Raw genomic sequence first — 13,247 nt, forward strand, 5'->3', positions numbered from 1 at the left:
TGTCTGGCCTCTAACCTGATATAACCTCATTTACTGTAACACTTTGAGCCCAACCTGTGAGCCAGTTGCTCACCCAGTGTATTATGGACTTGCTCAGCTGAGTGCTGGACAGTTTATCCAGGATACTTTTGGAGACAGTATCAAAAGCTCTGCTAAAATCCAAACCCAGCATATCTACTGGCTTCCTTTGGTCAGCTAGGTGGATGACCTTGTCATAAAAGGAAATAAAGTTGGTTAAGCAGGATTTGCCCTGATGAACCTATGCTGGCTGTGCCCAGTGACTGAATTGTCTCTCAAATATTTCTCCGTTACTCTCAGAATAACCTTCTCTATAATTTTACCAGGCACTGAAGTGAGACTGAAGGGCCTGTAATTGCCGGAGCTTTCCTTCTTTACCCTTCTTAAAAACTGGGAGAACTGAGTTGAGTCCTGTGAGTCTCAAAAGATGTGGATTTGATGTCCACCACCCTTCCATGGGGGTTAAGAGTATTACAGACCAGGCCCTATACACCTAGAACAGCACAGTGGCCAGACATGCCACAGGGCCTGAAACTGGAAAGGAACTGAAGTTTAGACATGGTTGATATATCTAAGTAAACAACTTAATAAAACTTTATGAGAGTAAGAAATCTAAAATACCATCCTATATAGACAGCCTATACTAGGAGAGCTCTAACTGTACTCTAACAGGTCCTCTGTAAGTACTGTACTTCCTGCTGAGCCATTCCAGGGTTTAATAGCTGCTTTAGAGACCACAAGACCAATACATATGCTTAATAACTCAAAAGGTATTTCCAGTGTGCTTCACACTTTCCAAATCCTCCTCTACTATTTCCCTGTCTTACCACAAACAATTCTGCTGTCATTGGTCTTATTTTCTTCACTTCTCTCTCAGATGTAGTTTTCTCAATGTCATCTCAGAACTCTCGCCTTAAAATCTTTGCTTCTAATTAAACACTTGTTTGATACAGAAAGTCCTTGAAGGATTGGTATGCAACAGTGGTAAGAAGAAAATTAAGAAAAATTAAATTAATTCAGATTCATTTGATCTCTAATAATTTTCTGATTTACAGTTTTTCTCATCTTAAGCCTCAAGGGTTTTTCTTTTATCCTCAGATTACTGTTGTTGACTTGTTTATTCTGTGACTTCTTATCTCTGTTTAGAGCAGCAACAAGCCCTTTCTGATTCTGCTTGCTGATCTATCTTCCTGTAGAAGTGAGATGTAATGGGAACAGAAATTTGTGCAAATTCCAATTTGTGTTGGGTGAACGATCATCGAGGAGCTGCATGACTTCTCAGAAACCCCTTTGCATTATTGTGGCCTGGGATAACCCAGGATTTTGCCTCTGCCTAAGAGTCCCATGTGCAATGGGTTCTCCAAAGGTCTTGATTAAACTCTTCTAACCCAGCCAAGGAATTTCCCAACCAGTTATTTTTACTCTAAAGATAACCCTGGAGAGTTACACATCTTTGCAAAACAAAAAGGCAACCATGAGACACACGTCTCCACCCAATGTTATCTTTGCCCTTTTTGTGATGTTTAGAACTAGGTAAACTTTGCCAATTTTATTTTCTTGAGTCTCATTTTCTGGACAGTGGATGTTTTTTTTTCCTTGCCAGCCTCAGTCTCTAACCCTTCACACCACATATTCAGTGATAGGAAACTCCTATCCTGCACCATCTGAGTCTGGGACAACACCTACTAGGTGGATTGATTATGCAGAATAATGCAGTCCTGAACATTTTTTGTTTGTTCCTTCCAACAGGTCCAAAGACATCCCACCCTAGATTTTGCCAGGCCACAGAATATACTGGCTGCATCCAGATGGAATGATATTCAGAAGATAAAAGCAAGTTCACAGCTAGATTCTGATATGTTCCACATCCTGCATGTTTCCCAGTTTATGAAAACCTTTTTTTATAATTGCGGTTCAAGGCCAATATGGTAATGATGATAAAAATTTTATCTTCTGCCAATAACTACATCAAAAGCACAGGAAAATAGGGCATGATTCTAGAGTTAGTTATTTTGCTGTAGCTTTTCAACAGCATCAAAAGCAATGACTGTATCGTCACTGTCATCTACTTCTATAAAACTGTGTGTTTCTTTCACAACCTGTATGTTTTTTGTAATGAATGAAAAGCAATAAATTGTCAGGAAAAACTAAAACAGGCTCTAATTCTGTTTTCAGACTAACTCTTACAACTATATTCAGGTTCTTAGATTTTCACAGAAGGTAAAGGCTCGTTTCAGGTGTAATTTATATTCTGAGGGTGTGAAACCTACATTGCAGAGAAATTTCATTCTCTGTTTAAGGAGATGGAAGAGGTCATCTAGGTAAAAATCACATTCATCTGGAGAATTAAATATGCTAATGGCTTAGGTTCTAAATAAGCAATAGAATAAATATGTTTTTAGTTTAAAGTTCTCTTAAAATATCTGTGGCATAAAATACTACTTCATTGTTCCAAAGGAATTCCCCATTATTTATTGCTAAACACTAACCAGTCCTAGCAGACATTTCTTAATAGACTAAACCTTGCAAGTATTGAGTCATATCTCTTTTATTGTGCACATTATTTTTCTTTTTTTTTTTTATTTTTACTGTTTTGATAGATTAAAATAGAAAACATGTGGAGCCATAAAGTTCTTCAAGTTTCAGTCCAATGCAGCTTCATAGGAAACAGTTATGGGCTTTCAATTGTTCATTCTTTCCAGTATCAGGTAGAGTCTGAGATTATATTTGCCAACATACTGCCCTACTTCCAGGTTTAATAAATGTTAGAAGGAAAAAAAGGTCTGTGGCCTGTTATCCTGCTGCATATTTCTGTATCCAGAGGCTAATGACCTTTCAGTTAATCCAGTTTCTAAATGGCAGAAAGAATTGTGGATAATCTAATATGGAAGTACATAGTGCTGGTACAATTGATTTCTTAACAACCTAACTCACTGCTTTTTAAAATGTAGGAAAAGGTTGTGTCAGTTTGATTTCCTTAAGACTACTCCTACAGGAAATAACACAACTGGCATCTTTAGAGACATGCTTCTGTTCCCTGTAAAACATTCTGTGTTAACATTTCTAGATGCAAAATGAGAAAGGAAACTTGTCATTGACAGAGAAGCCAGCTAGTCTTAGGCTTTCCCCACACTACATCTCATCTGTAACAGTTTGGTTCCCTGAAAAGATCTTTGAGAGCAAAATTATGTGCTTCCTTCTTTCTTGTATGCACTAACATAAAACTGGTTAAATCCTAAACTCATGGCTACGCTATTAACAAGTAACTCATCAACAACTTCTCTTACAATTTTTGCCTTTTCAACAAAAATTACATTAGGTCTTAATAGTTATGTTACATTTAACATTTGGAGAAGACTATAATTTTTGTTTGGTTTTGTTGTTGTTGTGCTTTCTAATGGCTGCTGCTGGTTAAAAAGGAGATTGCAAGAACTCTTTTTTTCCTGAAAAAGCAGAATTTCTTAGGTGTTATCCAAATATTCAGGTCTCAGGGGAGGAAAGATCCTACAAACATGAAATTGGAAATGAAGACCGCCTACACATGATTTGGTAAAAGACCAACAACAATTACTCCTAAGTCTTCTATTTAACAAGCAACAAAAATACAGTACTGTCTTCTCACTGACTGCAATTCTCTTTTTGGAAGTGACACAGAGGCTCCTGGAGTGCCATGTTTCAAACACTGAGTGAACATGAACTGGATGCCAGAAAAAGATAAAACTACTGCAGCTGACATGGACCTCAGAATACTTCACATCCTATGTAGTCTTATCACATTTTGTAACCTGGATCATGCCTGCAGAATGCTTCCTGCTTTTCTCATTAGCTCCCTGCCTCCACTTGTCTAATTTCTCCTGTATTTGCACTATAAACATTTCTCCCATGTTTGAGTTTTTATTTTCCATTACTTTTTATTGTTGATTGGTTTCTGTAAGCTCAGCTCAAAAAGGTTTTTTTCAAAACCTCTGCTTTTTATTATGACGGACCAAGTCAAACAGGAACAGGCTCCCCAGGGCAGTGGTCACAGCACCAGCCTGACAGAGTTCTAGAAGTGTTTGGACAATGCTCTTGGGCAAACAGTGTGACTCTTGGGAATGGTGCTCTGCAGGGCTGGGAGTTGGGCTTCATGATCCTGGTGGGTTCCTTCCAACTCTGCACGTTCTGTGATTCTGAAAAATTGTTGAATTTTGGAATGGCTCAGGATTCAGACCATGTTGCAGAAATGTATTTCCCAGATACCCCCTCTCAATAAAATGGATTCAAATTTTGGGTAAGGATTCAATTAGGTATTCCAGTGCTGCTCAAGCCGTGTTTGGGCCAGTACTTTTGTCTGACTTATACCAAGAGATAGTTGTTTTGCCAAAGATAACAGTAATTATTGGCTGAAATACTTTTCTTCATCAATTGGCTCATTTAAGGCAGCAAATAAATAAATAAATAAATAAAATAATCAAGCTGTCATATAGTACAGTATATCTTAAATAAACAATCTTTTTACCATGTGTTGATGATTAATGAATGGCTGTTTCTGGCAAACCACTCAACTGTAGCTCCAGGCATGGGACATCATAAGTTTCCAAAAAAGTAGTAACAGCTCCCCTTATACATGCTTCAGACAGCCACTATACATCGCAGTTTCCATGAAAAACAGGAGTTTGGACTTGGATGAGTTGATTTTTTATAGGTCAGAGCTTATAGCTCATATAAATTGTGCACACATTCCTCAATGGTGCAGGCCTCCCTAATATAAAAACAGATGCAGCCTTGTGTTCATGTGGTTCATAGAGTGTGTCAGTGTTGGGCATTTTATAAAAAAAAAAATATCCTGCAGTGGTTGAAAACAAGCCCTTCTTGCTTCACTAGTTCTGTCCCTTTTCCAGTCCTGCCCACTTCCCTTTCCTGCTGTAGTGGTGCAAGCATTACAGCTGGGCACCACTGTAACCATCTGCCCCTTGTAACCATCTCCAGCATTTCCACTTTGGGAAACAAACACAAAAAACACTGTAGCAGCATTACTGGCAGATAATGGAGCACTTCAATTTGGATTTTTTCCAGTATTGTCTGGATGCTGTATATTATATTTTTCCAGAGCTTAGGAGTTGGCCAGCAGGGAGAGACTGCCTTGCTACGGCTGTGACACACCAGATCAGGTTGAATCTCCTGGAGAGGATGGGAGATGCAGAGTTGGCTCTTTCCCAGGAGCACTGGAGTACACTCAGCACAGAGGGGTTCTGGAGCAGAGAGCTGGCGGCAAGGGAGGCCGGGCAGGAGGGTGCTCTGCTCAGCAGGACTAGGCTGGCAGCCAGGTCACACAAGGCATGGAAAGAAAGAGACATTCACAAGACTGCAAGTGGTGGGTTCAGTTTTTTCAGCTTGGGAAAGTACTGAAAATTGCTGGATTGACACTGCCAAAAAAGAAGGGAGAGTTGCTCTTCTTTTTAGAGTGTCTCACTTAGGAGGCCTGATTTTCTCAAATTTTGATCTAGTTTATTGGTTTTGTGTTCTAACTCTGCAAAAGAGCAGTGGCTACAAAATGTTGAGGGAAATTTTAGGGGTCATGGGTGGGTTTGGGCATCACAGACAACTGTCTTCTGGTTCAGCTGTCACAGAAGCTGCAAAGCCCAGCCTTGGGGCAGGTCCAGAGCCAGTGCCAGTAAATGCAGGTAACCATAAGGCTCCTGTAGCACTGCCCATTGTGTACTCAATTCCATTTCTGAAACAATACACGTTAAAAGAGGTGGGTGACAGAAGATACCTACAGTAGAGAGGCTGGCCAAAAAGCAAGCAGAAGGTGAATGAGGAAAGGGTAAAAATTCTTGGAGGTGCCACAGACGCTGGTTCAAATAGAAAAACAGAAGGACCTGCACAGTTACTGTAGCCTTCCTACAGAGCTATGAGAAAACACCCTGGAAATGCTGTAATACCTTTGGATGTAGCTGGTTTATTTATCTTGTTTGGTTTTATATTTTCTTCCAAAGAGAATGTTATTATTCTAGTAGCATCACCCCCTCAGATCTGTGTTCAGGCAGATGCTGACACACTAGAGCAAGTGTGGATGAAGCCCACTGAGACCATTAAAGTGCTGGAGCATGTGACCTGTGAAGAACCTTCAGAGAATTGCTTTGCTAAGTCCCAGGAGAAGGCTCGAGATGGAGGAGACCTTATTGCTGTCTGTAACTCATCAGAGCATACAGAAGAGCCAGACCATTGTCAACGGTGCACTGATAGGACAAGTGGCATATATAAAACTCTGATTACAAGGAAACTTTAATTTTTTAACCAGGAAGCTGGTCAAACTCTTGAAGAGGATCCCAGAGACTCTGCAACCTTCATCCCTAAAGATATTCAGAACTCATCTGGCAAAGCCATGACTCACATGGTCTAGCTGGATACACTTAAAGCAACATCAGGTTGAAACATTCTCCAGAGGCCTCTTCCAACCTAATTCATTCCATGACTCTATGACCTATCCAATTATCTTCTGGTTTACTTTCCACAACACCATTATAATATTTATAGTTTCAGTTAAAGCAAGGAACTTCTTCTCATTAAACTGCTTTTAGTGTTCTTTGTAAAAACAGCCTCTGAAAAATTTTGTCATTATTATTTTTAAACTCTTGTTGCAGACAAGCTGTCTTGAAATACACAGCTGAACTGGAGAAAGAGGAACATAATGATGCTGACCGTCCTTCCTGGCTTGGACATGACTGGGATGGTAACATAACCACCTTCACCAAAAAACACAGATCAGAGCCTGAAAAAATGAATTCTTCAAAATGAAAAATGAAGAAATTGTGCAGCATCTCTTACAGTTCAAGGGTTTTTCTCTAGAGCATGAAAAGACCACTGTTATTTTTTCTTAAAACTAATCACAGTTTAATAAAAGGCCATTTGTTGCATTAATAAGGAAGCATAGCTAATCTTTCTCACACGAGTATGAATGCCTTCAAGCAAGACAGCTGCACTCAGACAGCACTGCTAAATCTCAGATGTTGATTCAAGCTGTCTTCATCTTTCAGTAATGAAAGTTTTTGTAGTCCCATGCAGAGTAAGCAATGACTAAATCTGCATGTGTTGGAGGCTTTGTTTGCCATTAAGGTCCTCTCCAGGATGTAAACACTCTCACTCCCCAGAGAACTTCACACTTCACAAGAACTTCTACTTGTGGCTGGTACCCATCAAGTACAGCCTTCTTGAGGAGTTGAGGGCAGTGAGTAAGCAGTGACTACAGATTCTTTAATGCACAACTACACCCAGGCATTTAAGCACAGTTCTCCACTTCTAAACAGTCACTTGGGCACCCAGAGCCCTCATTCTCATAAAACCCTCTTGGGTTGAGTGCAACTCTCTGAACAAGTTAATGTTCATGTCTGCAGGTCTGAACTGTGGGCTGGCTGGCAGCTGAGAGAGCAGGAGAACCAAATTAAAGGGAACACTGATGAAAAAAGTGTCAAAGTATAAATTTGCTCCAGTTACAAGAATGTCTTCTCATCAAATGGACAAAAAAAGATATATGGGCACACAAGGGATTCGCCATTCAAATTCTAATTGCTGATAACCTACTAATCTTCCCTTGTCTAGAGAAAAATACAGTTTCACCTCATTAGAGCAGAACAAGACATTGTTCAATGCCTTCGGGAAAACTCACAAGGGTTTGTCCTCCTTCAACTAATTCTTGACCTTTATATTAACATTCTAGCTGGTCTTAACATGTATTAGCTTGGAATGAATATAATCAGTAGCTTTAGTGGTAGCACAATTTTTCTACTGGCTAATTTAAACTTCTTTAAGCAAGTAACTAACAAGTCTGATGTTTAATTCCTGCTAGATTTAGAAAATTAATGAATTCAAAGTCTGAGTTTGCCCTCTTTTGAATATGGAACAAATAACATGCATTCATATATTCTCCCCTAATATATTCTCCCCTAAATTGCTGATACAGCAGTCTCAAAAACCACAACCTTAATCTCAGAGGCTGACAGGCTTTGTATTTCAGGTGAATAATGGGACCATTAAATGGATTCAATCTTGTGAAGTACCAACTAGACTGTTTTTGTGTTTTCACGTGATGTGAATTTTGAGGTGCTTTTTCACTCTGGCTGCAGCAGGGCATAGAAATCACTAGTTTCAAATAATTTTCTGCATATCCAAAACCATTATAATTTATTAATTTTGTAACTTTTAAAAGCATAATAATAATTAATATCTAATAATACTTTAGTATTACCTTTAATAAATAATAATTTAGTATTACCTTTAGTAATACTATTAGAAATGTTTTATATATTAGTGTTTATATTAAAAATACATATAATTTGTCATAGGCATCAGTGCCCACCTCATCCCAACAAACAATACACACAACAATAAACAGGAAGTGGAGTTTTTAACCACCCTGAATTACAGTAGATATGCTGCCCTTGACTCTTGAAGTCCATTAGGCAAGGGGCAATTATATCTCCTGGGGAATCCTGTGGCAAAGAAGTTAATTTCATAATGTACCATTAGGACCTAAAGAACATACACATAGATACAAAACTTAAAGCCTGAGCTGACAGTCTGAATTCTCTCTCTCTCTCCTTGCCATCCTCAGCTGGCAAGGATTCTGATATTTCAGCTTAAAACACAAATTTCACTACTGCTTTTATAAGGTGCCATAGAGATGCACGGAAAGGCTTTTAAAAGCTCCATTTACTTTACTGTGTGTTTGTATTACAGTGACACAGAACCCCCCACAAAAATCGAGCCTGCCCTTGTGCAGACCCACTTACTCCCCCCACCTCCCTCTCTGCCTTCCTGCCTCCAAGAGCTGCCTGGCAGCCTTGCAGGACAGGGCTCTGTCACTGCAGACAGAGCAAACAAAGAGATTCCAGCTCTCAGTCACTAGGGCAACACTTCCTTTCTATGGCAGCTTTTCCTTCAGGGGAATATTCAGGTGGACTCTCCCCTGAAGTCCAGTTGGAGGAGTGTTCCTCCTTGAAATCAGCCAGATCCATGGTACTTTTATTTCTTTTAAAAGCTTTTCTTTGCAGATGAGCAGTGGTAGACATAGCTGGAGTTCTTCTTTCTAGCCACAAACCAGAGGTTCAGGATGACACAGAGCAAGTTCTGCCATTTCACAGAAGTATTTTTACACAGAAAGTACCCATTGCCCAGGCAGAAACTGCTCAGGGTTCAAACACCAAATGAAAAGACCACATAAGAACCACACTAAAAGTGATTTTTTCCTATCCATGATACAAATTGGTTGAAGAAAATTCTCTGCATTTCACATAAACTAGCAGAATTCCCACAGTATTGAGACATTTAATTTAAAAGTATAACAGAGCTTGCAAAGCATGTCATCTTGGAAGTGTTGAAAATGCTTTTTTTATTTTTAAATGACAACTCCAAACTTTTGTTTGAAAGCTACCAGCTTTCAAACTGATACGGTAAGTGGGTCAACTTATATAAATTCTGAATACGTAAGATCATCTCATTCCTAAAGACAGTAAAAGTAAACCAGACTGTTTAGCACCAGCACTGTCACAAGCAAATCTTGGGTTAAAATGCTCTCGTTTTTAATAGTTTCTCTTTTATATTAAGAATATTAATCCAAAAAGTTTCATAATTTTACAGAAATGTTCCTTTCTTGTGGTTTCTTGATTTAATCTCTTTGGCTTATTTCACCTTTAAGAACTCTTCAGCTTGACAGACTGGATCCAGCTTTGGCTTTTAAGACACACTTTGCCATTTTGTGTGTCAGCCTTAATCCATTTGTCTGTTTCATCCCTTTGATTCATGTGACCTGGAAAAGAGAGTTGTCTTAGTTTAATTTGACACAGTAAACATATCATCTTCACATGGTCATTTTTTTCCAAGCTCCCTGGGAGCACTTATAGCACTTTTATTTGGTAGAATTTGTGTACTTTTAGCAGAGACAATTCCTTCTTGATACAGTTTTTTTGCATTTATCTAATTTCCCATAATACATCTTTACAACAGAATAGTGGTTTTTATTATATAGTACTGCACTTTTTATTCTAAGCTAAGGAATGTGTTATGGTGGGTTGACCCTGGTTGGCTGTCAGATACCTATCAAAGTCACTCTACCACTCTCCTCCTCAAATGAACAGGCCAGAGAAAATATAACAAGAGGCTCATGGATCAAGATAAGGACAGGGAGAGTTCAGTTACCAGTTACTGTCACAGAGAAAAAAGACTTGACTTGGGAAAAAAATAATTTCATTTATTCCCAATCAACTCACAGAAGGGTAATAAAATAAAGCCAGATCTTAAAAACATATTGCACTCATCCCTCCCTTTGCTTCAGGTTTAATTTCACTGCTGATTTCTCTACTTCCTCCCCACCAGAGGCACAGGGGGATGGAGAATGGGGGTTTTGGTCAGTTCACACATTATCTCTGCCACTCCTTCCTCTGCAGGAGGAGAGCTCCTCATGCTCTTCCCCTGCTCTGACACAGAGTCCTCCACAAGCTGCAGGGGAATCTCTGGCATCTCCTGCCCCTGCTTCTGCACTGTCCTGCACATCAGCAGGGCTGTTTCTCTCACATACTTTCCCTCCTCTCTCCAGCTGCTGGTGTGCAGTAGGGTTTTTCCTCTTTAACTGTGTTATTCATCATCACTGATGGGTTCAACCCTGGCCAGTGGTGGGTCCATCTTGGAGCAGGCTGGCACTGGCTCTGTAGGACACAGGGGAAGCTTCTGGCAGTTTCTAACAGAAGCCAGACCTAGAGTCCCTCCCAGCAACCTTGCCACACAAACCCTACATGTACTGGTTTTCTCTGGGATAGGGTTATTTTTTTTTATAGTAGCTAGGATGGACCAACCAATATAAAACTTATTATTTCTGAGTAGACCTTTCAGAGTATCAAGACATTTTCTTCTTCTAATACTGCTCTGCCAGTGAGGAGGCTGGGGGTGCACAATAAGCTGGGAGGGGACAGAGCCAGGACAGCTGACCCCAAATGACCAAAGGGATATTCTGAACTGTATGGTGTCATGTTCTGTATCAGAGCTGGCAGAAGGAGGATCAGGGGACATTCAGAGTGATGGCATTTGTCTGAGCCAGTACCTGTTACATGAGATACATTCTTGCTTTCCTGGAGATGGCTGAACACCTGCCTGCCCTGGGAAGTAGTGAAAGAATCCCTTATTTTGCTTGGCTTGTGTGCACAGCTTTTGCTTTATCCATCAAAGTCTTAATTTCAAAGTCTCTTTATCCCAAGCATGACTTTTCTCACTTTTACTTTTCTGCTTCTCTCCCCCATCCCACTGGTGGGGACTGAGTGGTGCTTGGTACTCAATAGCCAGTTCTGGTTAAACCATGACTCTACATGAGGTACTGAGTAATTTCAAAGATTTGAATTGTTATTGTAAACACTGAAAAGAGACATGGTAAGACCTGATTGTCCAGATGCCTGGACATTTCGCTACTATTACTGTTTCTTTATAATAATGGCCTAAAAAAAACCCACAACCATGAGGTATCTGTCTTCTTACATGTTTCACATAGACTTTGTATTCACAGTCACGCTCTGAAAAGCTCACTGTATAAAAAAGAAAAGAGTTCAACTCAGTCTCATTTATAATTAAGAAACTGAGGCCAAGAGAGAATAAGTGACCTTCCAAATTTATACAAAAGATTTGTGTCCATATTGGGAATTAAACTGGGATCTTTAAAATCCCAAACCAGTGCCTTTATCACAAGATCAACCTTCACTTTGGTTTATCTTCACAAAATATCATTTATTATTACTTTAGTGTTCATTTAACTGTGTGAATTCTAAGTTTAGAATAATTTGAGCCTGGAATAACATGAGGGATGGCAGGCAAGCAGATTCTGAACCAATTTTGCAAACATGCTCTGCTCTGTAACACAGCTGAAATTAAATTTTGGCCACAGCAAAAACAGTGGCAAAACTCCAACTGACATCACTGCATTGGTTTCCACAACTCAGGCCTAAGTGCCAGAACTTTTCAATAGTGTTTCAGTGCTTTAGCAGCTCTAAGTGGGATTGGTTTAAGTTAAGGGCCAAACCCACAGCAATTCACAATAGGCTGAGGTATGGTTTGGAAGCACAGAGATCTCAGAGGACTCCAACAACGTCTGAGTCACTTCAGTGTCCCTTGTTATCAGACTACACCATGCCTTCAGGTGTCTCCAAGGGGATGTCCTGGTACAATTTCTGCACTCCTCATTGCTCCAGACAGCAGCAGTCTCAACCACACTCAGTGTCAGTATCATTCCGACAGTAAAACAAAATCCACAGACCTCTACTCATCATCGAACTTGCAGACTTAAATCTGTGATGAATCACCAAGTTGGACAAATTTGTTGTATATGGAATCTGTTAAAATTTGAAAGTTCAGTTCCTCAAAGCTTTCCTGAATCACTGATTTTCAATAGTATTGTATCAGAGAGTATAGAACAAAAATTAAACCAGAGTCTTTTAAGCATAGATAGCACTTAAAACATATCATCAGTCTGGTTTTTAAACAGGAAACAGCCTCCAGGTGACAAGAAATTGAACCAACAAAGAAGTATAAAGGAAAATTTCAGTTGATCCTTTAACAGAGCTGTAGAACACTAAAAATACAGCTTTTTCTCCTAGGGAGAGAGGACACAATTAATGCAGGGCAGAAATATATTTCCAGAAAGTGGATATTGGAGTGCTTGGTCCCAGTTCCTCTCTCTCATGTTTTTGTGACTATGGCTTGTACTTCTGTACAAGAAACAAACACTGAAGCACAGAATCAGTGCTGTAAATGGTTTCATGCACTGCTTACACCTTGGTAAAAAAGTTAAAGAAGAGTTTAGGGAACACAGGAACAAATTTACTAAAGCCATTGTAAAGCCAAGTTGCTGTCTGAGCTCTGTTTCTCATTTTGTTTTTGCTATGTGAATATAGAAAAAAGTTTCGTTCCTTATACTTCTGGAAATTTGCCTGTGAGGCAAATATTAAGGTTATTAAGCCCATCACTAGTAGGAAGTTCAAAGTTATTTCCTATATTTAAATTACTTTATGTACGAGGCACTAATCAAGCTGGAGACCTTTTGATGACCGCTTGGGTCTTAACTGTACTCACTGCTCGTACTCTGAATACCATGAGAACCTAAGTGGATTTTGAGGAAGACTTTAGTAGCTTGATTAAATCACAAAAGCAAACAGCCTCCTGGACTGAGAATGAGGAGGTGGTGGGGGGGGGATTAATTTCAAAATCTACCA

The 13,247-nt window shown here is 39.5% G+C and overlaps 2 protein-coding genes across 2 annotated transcripts in view; one reads left to right on the top strand and one right to left on the bottom strand.

Moving 5' to 3' along the window:
* Positions 1-6,798, top strand: part of FBXL13 (F-box and leucine rich repeat protein 13) — a 57,291-nt gene extending 50,493 nt beyond the window's left edge. The window contains 2 exon segments of the mRNA XM_053943559.1: positions 5,888-5,908; positions 6,645-6,798. Of these exon segments, the coding sequence (XP_053799534.1) occupies positions 5,888-5,908; positions 6,645-6,798 (175 nt within the window).
* Positions 6,799-8,197: 1,399 nt separating this feature from the next.
* Positions 8,198-13,247, bottom strand: part of FAM185A (family with sequence similarity 185 member A) — a 37,999-nt gene continuing 32,949 nt past the window's right edge. Inside the window, exon 8 of the mRNA XM_053944172.1 lies at positions 8,198-9,805. Coding sequence (XP_053800147.1) covers positions 9,690-9,805 — 116 coding nt within the window. The 3' untranslated portion in view covers positions 8,198-9,689. The remainder of the gene's footprint in view (positions 9,806-13,247) is intronic.

This window comes from Vidua chalybeata, chromosome 5 (assembly GCF_026979565.1).
Source record: "Vidua chalybeata isolate OUT-0048 chromosome 5, bVidCha1 merged haplotype, whole genome shotgun sequence".
Classification (NCBI taxonomy): domain Eukaryota; kingdom Metazoa; phylum Chordata; class Aves; order Passeriformes; family Viduidae; genus Vidua; species Vidua chalybeata.